Source organism: Dermochelys coriacea, chromosome 11 (genome assembly GCF_009764565.3).
Source record: "Dermochelys coriacea isolate rDerCor1 chromosome 11, rDerCor1.pri.v4, whole genome shotgun sequence".
Classification (NCBI taxonomy): domain Eukaryota; kingdom Metazoa; phylum Chordata; order Testudines; family Dermochelyidae; genus Dermochelys; species Dermochelys coriacea.
In genome coordinates, this window is record NC_050078.2 from 69385279 (window position 1) to 69404022 (window position 18744).

Genomic DNA, 18744 nt, shown 5'->3' on the forward strand with positions numbered 1-18744 from the left:
CCTATGATTTGTCTTCTGGGAAATGAAAACAATTCTGATCTGTGTTCTCATCCTACAAAATATGTACACACACTCCCTTTTATAGTAAAGCTATTTCCTATACTTAAATCATAGAGATAAAAATCTGACAGTATTTTTGAGGTGAGATGTACTAGATGTGAAGTTTACTTATACGGTATATCAGATGTCTGTTTAAAGGTGTTTGAAAAGTAAAATTTTAAAAATTCACAAAAACTCATAGAGAGAGAGAGAGAGAGTAGTATATGGACAGCTGAAATATTAATTCTTGGCATGACCACAGACTTCCTGTGTGACTTTTGGCAAGTCTTTGCCTCAGTTCTCCATCTGTCAAATGGGGATAAAAGGACTTCCTTCCTCTTTTACAATCTAAACAGACAGGGCAGACAAAGCATAAGATTTCAGGTCTTACCATGTATATCTACAGAATTTAACCAATGGGTCTCATCTCAGTTGGGAACTCAAAGCACTAGCATAAATTAGATACTAAATACCTAAAAAGCAGTATTAAACTAGGTTACTATATTTTATAGTACACTTTTTACAAAGTTTCATATAAAACTATTTCAAAACTAGCATTCTAAGGTTATGTCTACACTTCGAGCAGGAGAAGATATACCTGCACTAGCTCTGTTCAAGCTAGTGAGCTAAACAGCGTTGTCATAGTATCGCAAGCAGTGGCAGGAGCTAGCCATCCCAAGTATGTGCCTGCCCAAGATGCCAGGTACAAATCACTTGTGCCCCAATGGCTACACTCTATTCTTACTGTGCTAGCTCGATCAAAGCTAGTGCAGGTATGTCTTCTCAAGCTCCAGCTCTCAAATGTAGAAATACCCTAAATTCAACTCAGGCATCACTTTTATTCTAACACACTAACACCCCAAATTACTAAAACACACTGTTAAAAAGGAAATATTGGGTTTACATAATTCTGCACTCAAAATAAAAGTGTTTGACTGCAAAAGCCACATTTTGCTTAATGATGAATATATTTATATGGGGGGCCTAAATACGGTTTGAACACATTTAACATGTGGACAAAATTTAGTGGGCTAAGAGATACAGGAAAACTGATGATTATTCAGGCTTTTATGTGGCTCTAAAAGGTTAATCAGCTAATTAAGAACCACTTATATCCCATGTCAAAGAGTGCTCTCTTTAATAGGAAGTTTTAAGCTTCTCAAGAGCCTGGGGAGATGGGAATGAACAAAAACTAGTAGAAAACTGGAATATTAGTCAGATGAACTGAGAGGAAGAAAACAGCCACGCAGTTTGAGTACAGGCTAAGACCACAAACTTCTTCCATTTAAAGTTGTGCATCCTTCTAGACTCTTAAGCAGCTAGTAAAACTTCAGATCTTGCTCAAAACTCAGTACTAAATCTCTACCCTTTCAAAAACCTGGCTTATAGTGACAGAAATCCCATGGCAGATGTGTACATAAATAGTGTGAAAGATAATGGGATTATCAACTCAGTGTTAAGAAACCATCCTGCCTTGATCAATAAGGAGCTTTGAACCTCTATATTACCAGCTTGGTCACAAATATTGCTACAAAGGCAATTAGAAAAGTCAGAATTTATGTGATGTCATGCTTTCACTGAAAATAAATTGAAGCAAGGGATGCCGGAAAGAAAACTGAAGAGCTGTGAGGCAGAGGGAACTGCAGGAGTCTCATTGTGGGGAGTAAGAGCAAGCGTTATAAGAGAAGTATCTCTACGACTTAGAAGTTTTGTTTGAACTTTAATGTCAGCTTTTCTCTGTGCCTCAGTTTCCACATCTGTAAAATAGCAATAACAATAATTGCCTCTTTGTAAAGTGTTTTGGGATTTACGGATGAAAAATACCTAGCTTACACTGTGCTATTACACTGAAGACTTACTCCTGACATCATAGAAGGGGTGGCATTCTTCTATACATTACAACATGGGAGTAACTTCATCTACTGGAGTAAGAGGACAAATTGCTTTTACCAAATGGGAAGAAAAGATCTTTGATGTAATTCTGAAACTACTACCGTTGTGTGTTACACAATAGCATCTCAGCAACAGATATAGAAGGACTATACAAGATCAGGAAAATTAAATCTTTTTTGTGGCACTTACCAAGTGGCATAACACTAAACACTTGCCATGGCACTTGCAGGTCCATTTGCAAGAGATGAAACACAAAGAATGCTAAATTTGTACCCAGAAGATTTTAATAAAGTTTGAATAAATCACAGTAGAAATTACCCCATGAGAATTATCTAGCATTATCATTATTCTTAGACATCACTCACTTTACAGAAGCCTTTGGTAAGGTACATTTAAAAATTCTTGCTAGGTACCTATCTGTAAAACCACTTAAACTATAAATGAATTTTGTATACCCTGGAAATTCTGAAGTCATAGTGCCTCCCCGTTATTAACATTGCCCATTTAAAAATTCAAACAAAGCCCTTTTCTGTACCACTAAGGGCAGTATGCTGATACAACCTGTAGCCAGTCTCATAAAAAATATTTGATTTTAGAGGGGATGTAGTCTTGGATACCCCATATCACACTGTTTCAGATATCGTTGTTGCTACAATAAATATTAGAATATTGATTATATCCACACTAGACTATGTCTTGTCAGTTCACATTTTGAATGGAACTGGACTTCAATCTATTTTTTTTATTTGAAATGAGTAGGAGACTTTTTGACCAAAGATGGTCATATATTTGTCAGTATGGCTAACTTTAAAAAAAAAAAAAAAAGAAAAGAAAGAAAGGAGAGAGGAGTACTTGTGGCACCTTAGAGACTAACAAATTTATTTGAGCATAAGCTTTGAGTCCACTGAATTAATCCGATGAAGTAAGCTGTAGCTCACGAAAGCTTATGCTCAAATAAATTTGTTAGTCTCTAAGGTGCCACAAGTACTTGCTTTTCTTTTTGCGAATACAGACTAACACGGCTGCTACTCTCAAACCTGTCAGACTGTATACAGTAGCTGCTGATACAAATAGCAATGCTACTGTCATTGTAGCATGACATGAACAACCCAGCATCTCATTCAACTGATGTGATGACAATGAGAAAGATAAATCCATGAATAAATATTGTGTGTTTGAGTCAGTATCAATCACTTTATAACTCCAGATGTTTGCTACATGCATATCAAAGCAAACTCATCAGAAATATACATAGCTAAAATGGAAGTACTTTTTTAAAATATCAGTAATAATTTCCATTATGCACTCAGATTTTTTTTAAATGCTAATTTTTTTTATTTATTTATTTTTTTAAAAAAAGCCCAAACTTTGTGATTTGTTCCAAACTTCATAAAGAAAAGTTTAGGACAATCCTGAATCATAAGCAAAAAAGATAACATCCAAGTTAGAAAGGGGCATTGTGTAATTAAACACAAAAAAAACCCTCCCATTGAATAAACCATATATATTGTATTAAGAGCTTTGGTTCAAATTTACTCAATGTTACATCCTGGACTTTCACCAGCAACATCAATTTGGAAATAAAGACGTCAATTACAAAACAACATTGCACAGCTACTCACACTGCATCCTGGGAGGCTCCATGTGAGAGCAACAGCTCAACAATGCTCATATGCCCATTCTTGGCAGCATCATGAAGCGGTGAGTCATTCTGATACCCAGTAGTGTTCACCAATGCCCGGTGCTGTAGCAATAGCTCCACCACCTTCTTGTGCCCGTGATTACAAGCCTCGTGCTAGCCGGTGATGTTGACAAGAAGCACACAGGAAAAAAAAAAAAAAAAAGACAAAATTCTAATGAAATTACAGAATGTTTTTTTAATAATGAATATTTGTCACCATGAGTTAATGCATTCACTTTCATAGCATCTCTCAGACTGGCAGCATGATATGGAGACACCATTCAATTTTGACAATGCAATGGCTATCATGAGTAATTATCTTTTCAAACATGGCATTGATAAAGAGCAGAGAGGAACTGAACATAGACCACCTGGTGTGCAAAGAAGACTATAACAGAATGCCTTCCAAGTTATCGACTAGGGTCAAACATGCTCTTTGGGAGAAAAAGACAGCAGATGAAAAGGGATTAGCACTGACTACCTATAATTTTTTAATGAAATTCAAGCATGCAATAATACAAAAATATACCCAAGATATACCTGTTGGTAACCAAAGTTCAAATTCCACTATTTAATGTGCACCCAAAATGGTGGGAACTACAGATCTAATGGCAATAAGAGTTTACAAGACGTACAAAAAACTCTGCTTGCACTCTAACCTGGAAAGAGATCATTTTGCACACTTAAGAAATCATAGGTGAATATGATGGTAAAAGTGATAGAGAACACTGACACTTAATGAGAGGTGGGATGATTCTAAAGGAAGAGCACTCTCACACTGCCATAAGGAAGACTATTTCTCATAATTGTTTTCTTTATGACAGGTTTCAGAGTGGTAGCCGTGTTAGTCTGTATCAGCAGAAAGAACAAGGAGTACTTGTGACAACTTAGAGACTAACAAGTTTATTTGAGCATAAGCTTTCACAGGCTAAAGCCCACTTCATCAGATGCATGCAGTGGAAAATACAGTTGGAAGATATAGAGACCGCGTGCGCGCGCACACACACACACACACACACACACACACACACACAGAGAGAGAGAACATGAAAAAATGAGGGTTGCCATACCAACTCTTAATGAGACCAATCGATTAAGGTGGGCTATTATCAGCAGGAGAAAAAAAAAAAAAACTTTTGTAGTGATAATCAGGATGGCCCAGTTGACGAGAAGGTGTGAGTAACAGTAAGGAGAAGATTAGCATGGGGAAATAGTTTTTTTAGTGTAATGACTCATCCACTCCAGGCTTTATTCAAGCATAATTTGATGGTGTCCAGTTTGCAGATTAATTCCAGTTCTGCTCTTTCTTGTTGGAGTCGGTTTCTGAAGTTTTTTTTGTTGAATAATTGCGACTTTTAGGTCTGTAATGCTCAAATAAATGTGTTAGTCTCTAAGGTGCCATAAGTACTCATTCTTTCGGTCTTCTTTATGTTTGGATACAATAAAGATAGGGGCGGGAAAGAACAAACTGTAAAAAATGGAAGTGTGGAGGAAAGGACAACAGACAGAAATGAAAATATCAGAAGAATGTTGATACTCACCAATGGCGTCCATCCAGCATGGTCTTTAACATTGGGGTCTGCTCCATTTTTCAGTAAGTGTTCAACGGCTGATACATCACCCTAAAAGGGGGGAAAATCATTGCTAAACATCTTAGGAAGGATAGATAGAACAAAGAGAAAAATAAATAGGAGAGAACAATAATAAGATGCATCATTTTGATTGCAATTAAATCAAGACTTTCATTTAGACAATGTCAACCTGACAAACTTTTACTCTTTGTTTTTGAAAATAACACAGTTTATTAGTATAGTGTAGTCAAACACCTAAAAGCTTTATTTAAGTCAGGAGCAGACTGAATAAGGCACATCTGACGCACTATAAATAATTCAGAATACATAACTGGACAAGTGTGTGCAGACTGCAATCTATTGGCTAAGACTGACTGCAAAGATTAAGACCAGGTACATGTCCTTCAAACCAAAAATTTTGTCAAACTAATCTAAATGACTAGCTAGAAATATGCACAAGTGAAACCAATTTGTGTGCCTGACTTAGAAACATCCAACTTGCATAACTAAAATACTGAAAGAAAAAGCAAAGAGAAAGTATTTCTATTTAATCTTTCAATTATTATGCATGTTAAAACTGCCAGCACCCTTATATCATTGGCAGTTATGCTACCATCATAATTTCATTTCCATTCTGGCAGAACTCGACAAGATATTCAAGCTTTGCTTAGGCACAGAGGTGGAAGCAATACAGGAAGGAAAGGGGAATGCCTGAGAAAGAAATTATGGGGAGTAGAAGGAGGAACCTCAAAAAACAACACCTACAATTGACCAGAATACACATAAAATTGGTTAAAGTTGGGTGACTTAACAGCTCCCAAACTCCCTCCTTATTAGAATTCTGAACCTGTGCTTAGAGCATTGCTTAGAGCATGAACAAGGCTCCTTCACCCCTGTCTATAATGCTGTTCATTGGAATGGCTACTTTGTTGTGCTTCTATCGCTTAATATTTTTATGAGAATACATTATTGCCCTATCACTCAACCCCAACTTGGGGGCCAGTTGATTGCGGTTCTTCTGGACCCTATCTTTTCACTTATCCAGCTTGATGGCCCTACCAGGAGTTAAAACTCCCACCAACATAGCTCTCGGTCACTGGAACACATAAGGCTTCCCACGTGTCAAGGTACAGTCCCCAGGGAAGTCTTCTTAAAACTGTCCTTGGCAAAATTTGTACTGCCAGCTACAAACCCTAAGATGGGAGGGAGGGAGGGAGGGAGGGAAGCAAGCAAGCAAGAAAGAAAGAAAGAACGAACGAAAGAAAGAACGAACGGGGGGTGGGGACCTATAGAAGAGAAACAAGGTAGGGAAAAACCATAAGAGAGAAGTAAGAACTCCATGTACCAAGAAACCTAAGGCTACACGGATGGCAAAGAAAGGAGAGAAAAATAATTGGAAGTGGAAGACAGAACTGCAAACTTAGAGAGAGACAATATGGAATAAAACAAAATCTCCTGCCCCATGGCGAAAGCTGAAAGAAGGAAGGGCTTCAAGTGCAGATCTATTGAAAACAGAGTAAGGGAACCCAAAAAGGTTAAAAACCAGCAGCTCTCTCTCTCTCTCTCTCTCTCTCTCTCAACAAAAAGCTGTGGAAGAAGTTAATACCTGAATCACAATGCAATAGCTGTAATTCTCATGCCATCAGGTATATTAACTAAAAGAGATCCTGAACATTATCCCACTACATAACTTAGAATTCACCTCTTTTTTTAGGAACAACGAATATGAGGCCCAAAATTGAGCACAGTAATAAACCAAATGAAAGAAAGCATCAAACCTGTTCTATGATATCAAGGATCATTTCCGAGACAATGTAGAATAGCATTAATCCTCATTCTTTACAACCAAAGAAAACTCTTTCAAGACAATGAACTCTGATCAGCAGAAAAATAACCAGCAACTGATAAAAGAAATATTAACTCAACATTCACATAAAATGCTGAAAAGCTCTGGCTTTATATCAGTCAACTGAATTTATATAACAAAGAGATATGTTCCATGCATTATAATCACAACCTCAGCAAAATGTTACATTTTAAGCAATTAAAGAATATACTATTTTAGTTAGAATATTTTTTGGTCGCAAGGAAAGAGACAAGTGGAAACCATGTACAAAGAGAAAATCTTAACAGGCACTGGACACAGCGATCAGTGCAACAGAGCTTTTCCCATGGATAAAAAGAATTACCTATGGTAAGTGATATCTGAGCTTCTCTTTTAAAATTATTAAGTTTTCAAACATGTATAACAGTGGTTGATATTTTTGCAGCGTTCCCTTAGACCCGTTACAAATAATTTGAATCTGCTTTGGGCATTAGGTACATTAACTGCTCAGAATATTAACATTCATATTACAAATCCATAAAATGCTAGTTTAATTTTTATTACAGTAAAATTTTTCTGCTGTGGACAACTAGAAGTACTGTCAACATATACAGAATGAAAAAGGGTTAGAGTAAAACTAGAAAACTATATTTCTCAGTTTACAATGGAGTTGAGTGGGATTTTTTTTTTCCTGGAAATGAGAAAAAAATCCATTTTTGTTACCAAGGCTGAACTTCTCTTTTTAACCACTTACAATTCACAATAAAAGTGGAGGGAATGGGAGAGGAGCTTTCATTTTGATTACACATATGCACAATGACTGAACAGCTACTGTCAATCAGGATTAGAAGTGATGCATTAAGGAAGCTGTTTATGGCCTACAGACTGACAGAGGAAATACAGCCAGAAATTAAAGAAATTAAATTTACATCCACAGGGCATGTTAGTAGACTCATGGAAGTTATGTCTTCTGCACCCTGAACTTTTAAGAGGTTCTGAAAATGCATTCAACTACTTCACAGTGAATACTCGTTGAAAAAAGAAACATGCAAGGAAAAAATAGGGGGGACAGATCTTCAACTGGCAATACTAGGGATTCAATCTTGATAGGTTCCAAGCTCCCAACAGTGCTCCAATAATACATTTAACAACATAATTAACTTTAAGCATTGACCTCAATGGATAATTCACGTTTAAAAGGTAAGCAAGTGCCTTAAGCATTTTGCTGGGTCGGGGCCAGAGTGCTCAACACCTGGCAGAATTGAGCTCCAATTGAGGATTTGATTCTATATATGGTCCATCTCCATTTGGAAGGAATCAGGAAGATGAGTAATAATTTAATATTCTTTGACAGTTTTCACCGGCTGTAAAGAAAACACAACAGGAGTCTCCATCTATATATATTTTTTGTTTCAAGAGTACCATCTAGTACTCATTTAACTAAAAAGCACAGAAAACTTGCTTTGGCTTTTATTTTAAAAGTAAGTTAAATTCCTCATGATCAGATACAAAATTATTTGCTTGATTCTACATGTTTCTGTGACACTACGATAAGTCATCAATCCATCTATCACACAATATTTGCACTGAGGTATGATACTACTAAAATATTTTGTGCCTGTTTGAGCTTACAGTAGCAAGGGCTTGTTATGTTAAGGTTAATGGAAAAAATGGGCCCAAAGAGTCAAAGTGTTAACATGACCCTGTCATTACATAACACTAAACATTGAAACATGATTTGGGGCTTCAAGTATAGCCATCTCAGCCTGTTTTGTCCCATAGCACTATCCTTAATAACCTTTTATTAAAGGTACAGAAAAAAGAAAGCATCTGAATTGTAAAGTACTAAGTAAGAATTTCATTTTAACAATATTTCTTATTCCTTTTAGTTATATACAGTTTTTTTAAGAAGGAAAACATTGTACGACACACTTTTAAATAGTATTAATTATGGTAATAACTGGGGATGGTTATCTGGGGAAGAGAGAAAAAAGTTAGTTGAGATGGGCTTTAGCTGATGTTGAAATCCGATCCTGCTTCCTTTCGACAAAAAAAAGGACAAATAGCCACAAAAGGGTATAGAAAAGAATCACAAAGATAGAAAATGGAGTTTCTGTGGTGTTCACACTTATCTGTAACCCTGGCTGTGGAGAAACATGTGCAGCACACAGTCTTACCAGCCATTCTGAGATCTGGCAAACTTGTATCAGCATCTCAACATCAGGCTGTTTAAGACATTACTTAGAGCTGCCTTTCTGGTTGCAGGCTCACAGCAGTGTTGTAAATCTCTTTCTTGGGTGGCTTAGCCAGAGTTATTAAACAAAAGGCAAAAGAGAGATCAGAAAAGAAAAAAAGATGGACAAGGAAGGAACATGGCATGCGGGGGCTGACAGCAGAAACCCAAATCTCATGTTCTGGGTGATGCTCAGGATTTTGCCACCTCCACAAGCTTTGGCTATGTCATCTGGGTCCATCTCTCTGGCCCTGCCTGGTCAGTTTAGGACATTTCTCAGGAGCAGGACAGTAGATGTCCAATGGTGTCATGATGGATTCTTGGGTCCCAACAGATGATGGGGTAACAGCAATGATGGTAAAGTTCACTTGTTACAGTCTACCCATTTCTCAGCATTAGATCCCCCAGAAGTCTTTCAAAAAGATCTGGGGGTTAACGGACAGAATAGCCCATCCCCTCTTTTGTCCACCAATTAGACTTTGTTTCCAACCCACCAATTTTGGGCCATTAATTTCTGACTCCATTCTCCTTTGTTTACTAGTTATGATCTTAATAATCTTTGGGTGACACAAGTAGACTTTTTAGTCTGTATTAATTCAGTCAGTCTCTCTCACTTTTGCTGACTTTGAGTAATTTTATGTAACTCACTGAGCTGGACTTCTCTGACCTTGGTCAATTTAGAATATAGGCCTCTGCCCAACAAATTTATTGGAAAGACTTGGGATTCTCCTACTTGGGAGGATACCGCCTGATGTTCATATGTTTGAGACGGGAAAAGAGGTTAGCTAGCTAAAGCTGATATTGTAAATTAATGAGGTGGGGGGGTTAGTGTTAAAGAGTGAATAGCACCCCAAAGAAATAACTAGCTTATGTGCAGGAAGAAAACCATCACAGGGTGTGCGGGCACCATTATCTGCCGGAGACAGACCAAGGGAAGGCCATTTTAAGCTGTTATCAAGATTGTGAATAGCAGCAATGAAAAATTACACGGCTCCGGTTAGCCTTCACTATGCTGCAGGTTGGAAAAGCTCCAAGCAGCACAGCAGCATGAAAGGCACTGGAGCCACCTATCTGAAAATCTAGAAGACAGCATTGCATTGGTTTACGAGGAGAAGAATATTTTCAAAGCCATCACCCCCAGCTCCCCTCCTCCCCTTTTTTAATGAAAACTTTAGATTCTGCAGATGCTGATGGCACTTCCCCAGAAAAGCTTCCCATTTGGCATGGGCAAGTGGATTTTTTCAAGTCCTAATATCAATTGTATCAAATGCTAGTGCTGACAGATGGTTAAGAAAAGCAGCCAGCATCCCTTTAACTATTTTATAAAATTTCCCCCCCTTTTCTACTTCTATTAAAAATATTTTGCAGCTTCCTTATAATAACCAGTGAGTTACAGTTAATGGCGATATTAAGTGCCAGGGTGGAAAAAATAAAGTACAATGAGAATTGGAGTATCATGTGAAGAAGACTGAAGCTGAGACCAGGGAATAAGTCCACAGAATTCTACTCCCTCTCTATTTTCTAAAGCTCCACGTGATTTTACTATATTGCAAGTCAAACAAAAGAACCCAATACCTTGATCTAATGACTGAACTACTTGATTGTTAAACAACCCAATTCCCCCCCCCCCCACCAGCTCTTATTGCTTTCCCACATCTTATTTATAACTTGTATTAAGTGGAGAAATAGGATGACAAGGAATTAGAGAACTTATAGTAATTGTGAATGCTCTGACTGAAACTTTAAAAAAAAATAATCACCTCTGATTTCCTTAAAATTAATTTCCTCACCAGCAGATCATTTAGTGAGAAATGAGCATGGTGGTTCAGCACATATATTTGTAATATAAAACATCAAAGAAGAGTTAAGCTCCCATCTCATAACTAAAACAAGTCACAGAGACTGAGCACTGTAAAAAGCAATATTTGTAGAACACTGGAAACAATTTTACATTCAGCACTAATATTTGGGAAAGATTGCTGTGATCATGGTCAATTCTTTTATTTCTAAATTCAATATTTTAAGTAGTTATGAGGCTTTTATATTTGTCTGAAATACATTTAAGCCATCAGGTGTGAATTTCATTTGAAAAAACCTGGAAATTATTGTCTACAATAGTCTGCTTAGTATTACTACAGCACTTAGATTTAAAAGGACATAATCAACTTTAAATCTTTACAGGATTCTCTAATTCCAGGCCAAATTTAAAACCCTGTGGTAATTATAAGCCAAGAGGTGCAAGTTCCCGTGTTTTAATCACCACATATGAAGGGCAGTAGTTCTCTGATCTAATGTTTGGTAATAAAAGAATTTAGATAATTAAGATGTGGGAGGATTGTGATGGAGTGGGGCTTTCCCCAACCGTTTAGATAATTTTAAAAGTATAAAAGACCACATTTTGCACTTTAACTACTTGGAAATTTTACCTTTAATGAGTATGGAGAGTAATAAAAAACATGATTTCAGTTCACTAGGCAAATAGCTACATTCATTCTAATTTATGAATGCAGTTCAGCATGAAGCTCATCCACTCTATAACCTTTTTTCAGAACCATTTTGCTTTTAGTATGTTTATTATTAGTAGAAGTAGTAAAATGGGAAACAGCCACACACTCTTCCAGCTTCGATTGATTTGGAATAGCAAAATACACTTAATTTTAATGCCTGATAATGTTGTTAATTATCTCTTTTAAAAGACAAAAAAAGAGAAACTCAATTAACTTTCATTAAGTGCAATGTATTAGGGCCTACACGCTAATGAAAATAACATGGATTTTATAATTAATGAAGTCCCAGAGAATTTAGTTTTAATTCTGATTTTTTTTTTTAATAAGACTCTTTCCATTACAGTGACAATTTGACAAACATGGGTGAATGAAGAAATCAGGAAAACAATGTTAGAAAGACTGAGAAAAACTCATTCTGCTTGTGGAACTAAAATCGCTGACTGGGCTACCTTACATGTATTATAGTCTAAAATTCTCTAATTTAGCCTAATTTACCTGAGAAGTCAATTCCCATTTTTGTTTGTGTTATGTTCACTGTACACACCCACACCCACAAAAAAAACACTTGCTGAAAGGTTGCAAGATAACACTACTTTACTTCTTTGAATCCAGAACCATAAAACACAAGAATCAAAACACACATATACGAAGCAGGCTGTGCCCTAAAACAGAGAAGCATAATTCAGCCCACCTGGCTCTTTACAGATCGACTGCTGAAGACCCAGATCACATGCTTCCCTATGTGCACTCTTGCCTTCAACCAAGACTCGAAAACCCCTTAAAACTTAAAGCATAGCTTGTAATTTTAAGAGTTTTAGATACACCACAGCTTGCATTACAGGGGTTCCTAGAGCACTGCATTAGCAGCAGTATGCACACTTAATACAGGATATTCCTGCCCTCAAGATTTTACAGTCTAAATACATGAGACAAGTGTGGAAGAAAAAGTATTATCTTAATTTTACAGAAGGGAAAGTGAAGCACAGAGAGATAAAAGGTATGTTTACATTACAATTAAAAACCAGGCTGGCCTGTGCCAGCTGAATTGGACTCGCAGGGCTCGGGCTATCTAACTGCAGTGTAGATCTCTGAGCACAGGAGGAAGTGTGGGCTTTAGGACCCCACGAGGTGGGGGAGTCCCAGTGCTCAAGGTCCAACCTGAATGTCTACATTGCAATTAATCAGTCCCTTAGCCAAAGCCCCCCCAAGCCCAATTCTGCTGGCATGGGACAGCCGTAGGTTTCCAATTGCAGTGCAGACATACTCTAAACTAGTCATTTTGGGTCACACAAGAAATCTGTGATAGACCTGGGAATTGAACCCAGATCTTCTCAGTTGAGTTGCATGTCTTCAGCACAAGATCATTCTCCCTTTTATCAGCTGTTGAACTTAAAGGCAGTCACATTCTATTTTAGGGCAACGGAGAAGCCCCATCTAATTAAACCAATAATTAGTAATACTGGGTGGTTTTTTTAATGCAAATAAAGAAAATTGAGAAAAATTGTACCAGTACTAATGAGGAACAGCAGCAGATTTCCATTTTTAGCTCACTGACTATAAACATCAAGAAAACTGTACCTTGATAATTGCACCTTATTGGCTTCTCTTAGTTTACTATGAATCTCACAATAAAGCTGCTCTTTTCCCATCTCAAAAATACATTGAACATACTGCAATCTTGAAGGAAAAGTGTGGGAAAGCTGTTAAGATAAAATGGTCCTAAAATTGGACCATCAATCCTGACAGCACCCCTTTAAAAAATCCTCCTGGAAATATACAGGGATAGTTTGAAAGCAGCATTTTAATAATAAAAGATGAGTATGCTGAATTTGTGAACTGAGGTAATAGCAGGACCATCCTTAGAGCTCTCAAGTCACTAACTACAGTATATAATTTTCTCTACCATGACTAATTAAGTATAAATGATTTCAAACAGAGGATTTGTACTCATAACCCATAGGTTCTACTTCCATTTAATCAAATGGAAGAATTGTTTCTAAGCAGCAGGTGAAAATTGCTATAATGCCTCCATGAAAGGAAGAAAACAGTTATTTATCAAGAAAATTCTTTGACTCTACAAATAAAAATGTTGTGTATCAATGTCAGGATGTTTACAGGTATATCAATTCTAGAGGTACAGGCATTTTATTGATGAGACTATTTCTTCTATGTAAGATTTAGTATAAAATATATTTAAAGTGCTAATGCACAAAGCACAAGTTCTTTGAAATGACCTCAGATAACATTACCAAATTTTCCATATCTGATACTTCTCTGTCTGATCCCCCTGAAAGAGAACTTGAGGAGCTGTACAACAGAAAACAAAAAACACCCTCTTAAGAGGACACGAACTTAAAAAGGTCATTTATGTCAAACTGTTTTAGCTGCTATTATAACACCTATGATTACTATAGCCAAAAAGAGAATGAAAAAAATATCCCTCCTCTTCTTGTTTATTTAGTGAATTTGACAACAATGACTACCCAGGGGGAAACATTTAACTAAGTACAGACAGTTTTTCCTGTTTGTGTTGGTCTTTCACACAGCAACAAGGGAGAGGAAAAATCCATTTAAAGAAATAGGAGCATGCCACTGTAACACCGCAGAAGCTGACAGAGGGACTCTATGACTGTAAAAAGTCAGGAAAATTGGCAGGTTTGATCACAGATGAATGAGCACTGTGTAACTGCAAAGCATCATTAAAAAAATGAAATTGCATCCAGGAATCCTAACTCTCAGTCTCCTGCTATAACCATCAGATCATCCCCATTCCTCCCAGAGACAGGAACACAGTACAAAAATCCTGATATGCAGCAATCTACCTCTGTCTATCAAACAGTTATGACTGAATTTTTGCTTTCAATTTTGTTTAAGAAAACCATAAAAAGTCCATCTAAAAAGTGATATTGGAAGATTATTATTAGTGCTGTAAAGTCAAGATCTCAAAACCTAGGCAATACCAGTATTCAGGTAGTCTCATGCAACATTAATTATAGTTAAATAATCTAGCTCCAGTGTTGATGTGCTCTTTGAACAGCCAACCAATTAATTGTTAAGGCCACCTAGCAGGGTAGACTTGAAATATCCAAAATAAACCCAATGACAACGTCAATCACACATTCAACTTTTTGGCCTATACAATATCTTTCCAACAAAGCCTAGACAAATATCACTTTCTGGAAGTCATTGCAGACCATTCTAGCAGATGTTGGAGTACACATTGAAATCTCCAAGGGTAATACCTACAAGAACCACACCTTTGACGTCAATTTGGAGAACCCACAGTATTTCTACACTGGAAAAAAAGGAGGGGGGGGGCAGGGGGGAGAACATACCGCAGAGAGTGTCAGAGCCAGGGCAAACTGAATTAGCCTTGCAGGACTTACGCTGTGGGCCTGAAAACAGCAGTGTAGATGTCTCCGCTTGGGCTGGAGCCCGGGCTCTGAAACCTGGCAAAGGGGATGGGTCTCAGGGTATGCCTACACTGCAATTAAACACCTGCAGCTGGCCCATGCCAGCTGACTCAAGCTACAGGGCTGTTTAACTATGCTGTAGACATTCAGGCTCGGGCTGGAGCCCGGGCTCTGGGACCTTGCAAGAGGGAACGGTTCCAGACCTTGGGCTCCAGCCTGAGCCTGAATGTCTATACTGCAATTAAACAGGCTCTTGCCCAAGCTGGATTGAGCTGACATGGGCCAGCCATGGGTGTTTAATTGCAGTGTAGACATACTCTTAGAGCCCGGGCTCCAACTTGTGTGGGAACATCTACACTGCTCTTTGTAGCTCCATACCACAAGGCTGAGTCAGTTGACCTCCAGCTCCAAGACTCACTGCCATAAGGCTTTTTTTTGGTTTGTTTTTGCAGTGTTGACATACCTTCATTACACTTGGTGATCTATACAACAGCAAAACCATAAAAATTGGCCCTGCCCCAGAAAAACATGAGATATGGAACTAATGTTTCAATTTTAAAGTGACAGTCTGAAAAACATTTGCACTTGTCTTAAAGTGACCATTGAATCATTGTCTCACACCAGAAGAATAAGAAAGTCCTACCTTGATTGAAGCAACATGGAGCAAGGTCTCTCCTCTGTGATTCCTTTTGGTAGTTCTGTTATTACTAGGAGACTTCTTCAAGAGGGAAGGACTGCGTGTGGTTTCCATTTGATTATGAGTATTTGAAATGAATGGGGTAGAGGGAGTTTTTGAAAGTGAAGGGCTATTTATTTCTTGAAAAATTGCAGAGCTTCTTGTCTTTGATACAGTGCCACCAGTAAGTTTAAATGCAGGAGAGGAGATATGAACTGGAGTTCCATGTTTAATAGTTGGAGAGATTTTAATAGTGCTCATGGCAGTTACCGCAGGATTGCAAACACCTTGGTTGACTGAGTGTGTATCAGCACTCTGGTCACTTCTTCTCAGTCTTTTAGAATGACATACAGTGGGGGATATGGATTGCTGCCTTCTGCGCTTTAAAGGAGTAATTTCATTTTCTGATGGCAGAGGTTTCTCTGTATTAAAACCATTCACTGTGTTAACTTGTGCAGAGCTATCTTTATCCTCTGTGGGTTTTACTCGTATGGCCATTTCCAAGTGGGACTCACTTCCATCCTTACGGTCGGTTTCCATTACAGACTCCTGTCCTATTGTCTCTTCCATATTATTTGGTTCGGGACTGCATAAAACTAATGGCTGGCTGCAAAAGGTCACAGACTTTTCTTTAAATTCATCTTGGGTCTCCCCTTCAGTTCCACTGCCCTTTTTCTGCTTTTCCTTCTCTATACCCCATACTTGGTTGATGTGTGCTAGACTCTTTTTCTTCAGCTTTTTCTTCGATCTGTGTGGTGGTGGTTCCTTGGTCATCTTGGAAGGCTTCTCTTGAGGAGGAGAAGGAAGGAAGTCAAAAGTAGAAGATGGGCCCTGGTGAATGCTACCACCATTAGTCACCAGCTGATTCTGCTTCTGAAGGGAACTATTGTTTAGCACACATCTGATCTTCCTACTGCGTGGGCTGAACCACATTTTTATCTGCCTCTTCTTATTTCTTGTTTCATGATCAGGACCTACTGATGCGAACAAGTCTTCTACAGAATCTGGTAGGAGACAGGGATTTTTAAAAATGAGCTTTAAGGCCAAGATCATCTGTTTACCATTCTGGAAATATAACTGTAAATCAAAATTCTGAATATTAAAAATGGAAACCTGTTATGAGATTGTAATAAACGTATTACTTCTATTTTACTGCATTAAATTTCCAGCCATAATTTTGTCTTCTCCACATCTTCTATTTTTAGAATTAGTAGCAGTACTCACGCTAACTCAAGCAGTAGTAAGTTTATGGATACCAGACAGGCATGCTACTTTCCTACTCTCCAACAGAAAGGAATTTGAGATAATTTCACTTTTAACAAAATTCACATGAAAAATTGCAAAGACAGATCTGACCTAAAACTCTGCAGTATAGTAGTAAAACACCAAAACAAGTATTTCCAATAATCTTCAAAAATGATATTTCAAGATAGAAGGCTTTCCTAACCTTAGCTAAATTACCCTACTTATCCCTCCAATTAAGTGTAGTTAAATATCTGGAGATTCAGTTTAAAAAAAAAAGAGAAACATACGGCATTAGGCTGAGATTTACTTCAAAAACAATACAACCTCAGGCTAGCTGATCATTTAAATATCCAGTAATAGCTACAGTATATAGGCAACTACAGCATTATAGATTCCCCACTTACTTTAAGGAATGGGTTTGATGGAAAGTTAAAATTGAGACAAATCCTGTAACTAGTTAGCCTTTATAAAGATCTCAGATCCAATTTTGTTTTAACAATTGTATATAAAAAAGGAATGGCTTGATTGCAAACAGATGCACAATATAAAATGCAGATATTTACTTTCATCTTGTCTTCACTGTTTACACAACTAGCAGAATCTACTCTAAAATATTTACCTTGATATAACTATCATTCATCTCTATGGACTAGAGTAGTGCTACTCAAAGTGGTGGTCTGCGGACCGATGCCGGTCCGCGAGCCATCGGCTGCCCATCTGCGCACACACTGGGAAAAAAAATTTCCAGTCCCCCACATCAGATAGCTTGAGAAGCACTGGACTAGAGAACAAGAGTTAAATAAATTTGCAAGAGTCCATGTGTGTAGAGATTTTGTACCAGCCCAGATTAGTTTTACACATATAGCACAATAAGACAAGTCCTAGAGATATCGTGATGACAGGCACTATCTTTCAGTAGTACAAATTCTAAAGCAATATTAATACAATTAAACATTTGCACAGCAAGTTATGCATCAGATGTACAACTTGTGTGGATTACAGAGATTCTCAAACTGATCTGTGGACTACTGACAGTAAACAGAGGGCTGGCTGGTCACATGGAAGTCGGACTCCTCAATTTTAGATTAGTTGCATTAAAAGAATGCTGAAAATACACTGAATACTTTCCTAGTATTTTTTTTTATAAGCAATTGCTTTAGTTGCTATATGGATGTTGCATGATTAATAGGAGGAGATACATTCAAAAGACTATTAAAAGTGGTCTATACTCTGAGAAAATTTGAGTACTCCCAGATTTCCAGACACCTACTAGCCACAGGCCAATATAAAAGATGAGCCATAGAAATGTAGCCACCTACCTAGCTTTTAGGAAGGGGATTACTAGACTCTTACAAGGTATTGTGCCTGGATCCTCTCCAGAAGCTTCATCTTTCAGAAAAACCATTGCTTAGTAGTATCAGCTACAGGTGAATCTTTCCACCTGGCTATTGGAAAAAAGCAACAACACTCACTCTCCTACCTATTTAGGGACTCTCACATGCCGGGAGAAGAGACAATTAGGACAAGTGCCAACTCTACTCCTTTTTAGGGGGCAAGAGATAGCTCAGTGGTTTGAGTATTGGCCTGCTAAACCCAGGGTTGTGAGCTCAATCCTTGAGGGGGTCATTTAGGGATCTGGGGCAAAAATTGGGGATTGTTCC

The 18744-nt window shown here is 37.7% G+C and overlaps 1 protein-coding gene across 2 annotated transcripts in view; it reads right to left on the reverse strand.

Annotated features, from left to right (window-relative positions):
* BARD1 (BRCA1 associated RING domain 1) overlaps nucleotides 1-18744 on the reverse strand; it is a 63706-nt gene that overhangs the window by 29411 nt on the left and 15551 nt on the right. For both annotated transcript variants that reach the window (XM_038422419.2, XM_043505702.1), the window contains 3 exons: nucleotides 15806-16842; nucleotides 5155-5235; nucleotides 3555-3727 (listed from right to left, as the gene is read on the reverse strand). In XM_038422419.2, coding sequence (XP_038278347.1) covers nucleotides 3555-3727; nucleotides 5155-5235; nucleotides 15806-16842 — 1291 coding nt within the window. The remainder of the gene's footprint in view (nucleotides 1-3554; nucleotides 3728-5154; nucleotides 5236-15805; nucleotides 16843-18744) is intronic.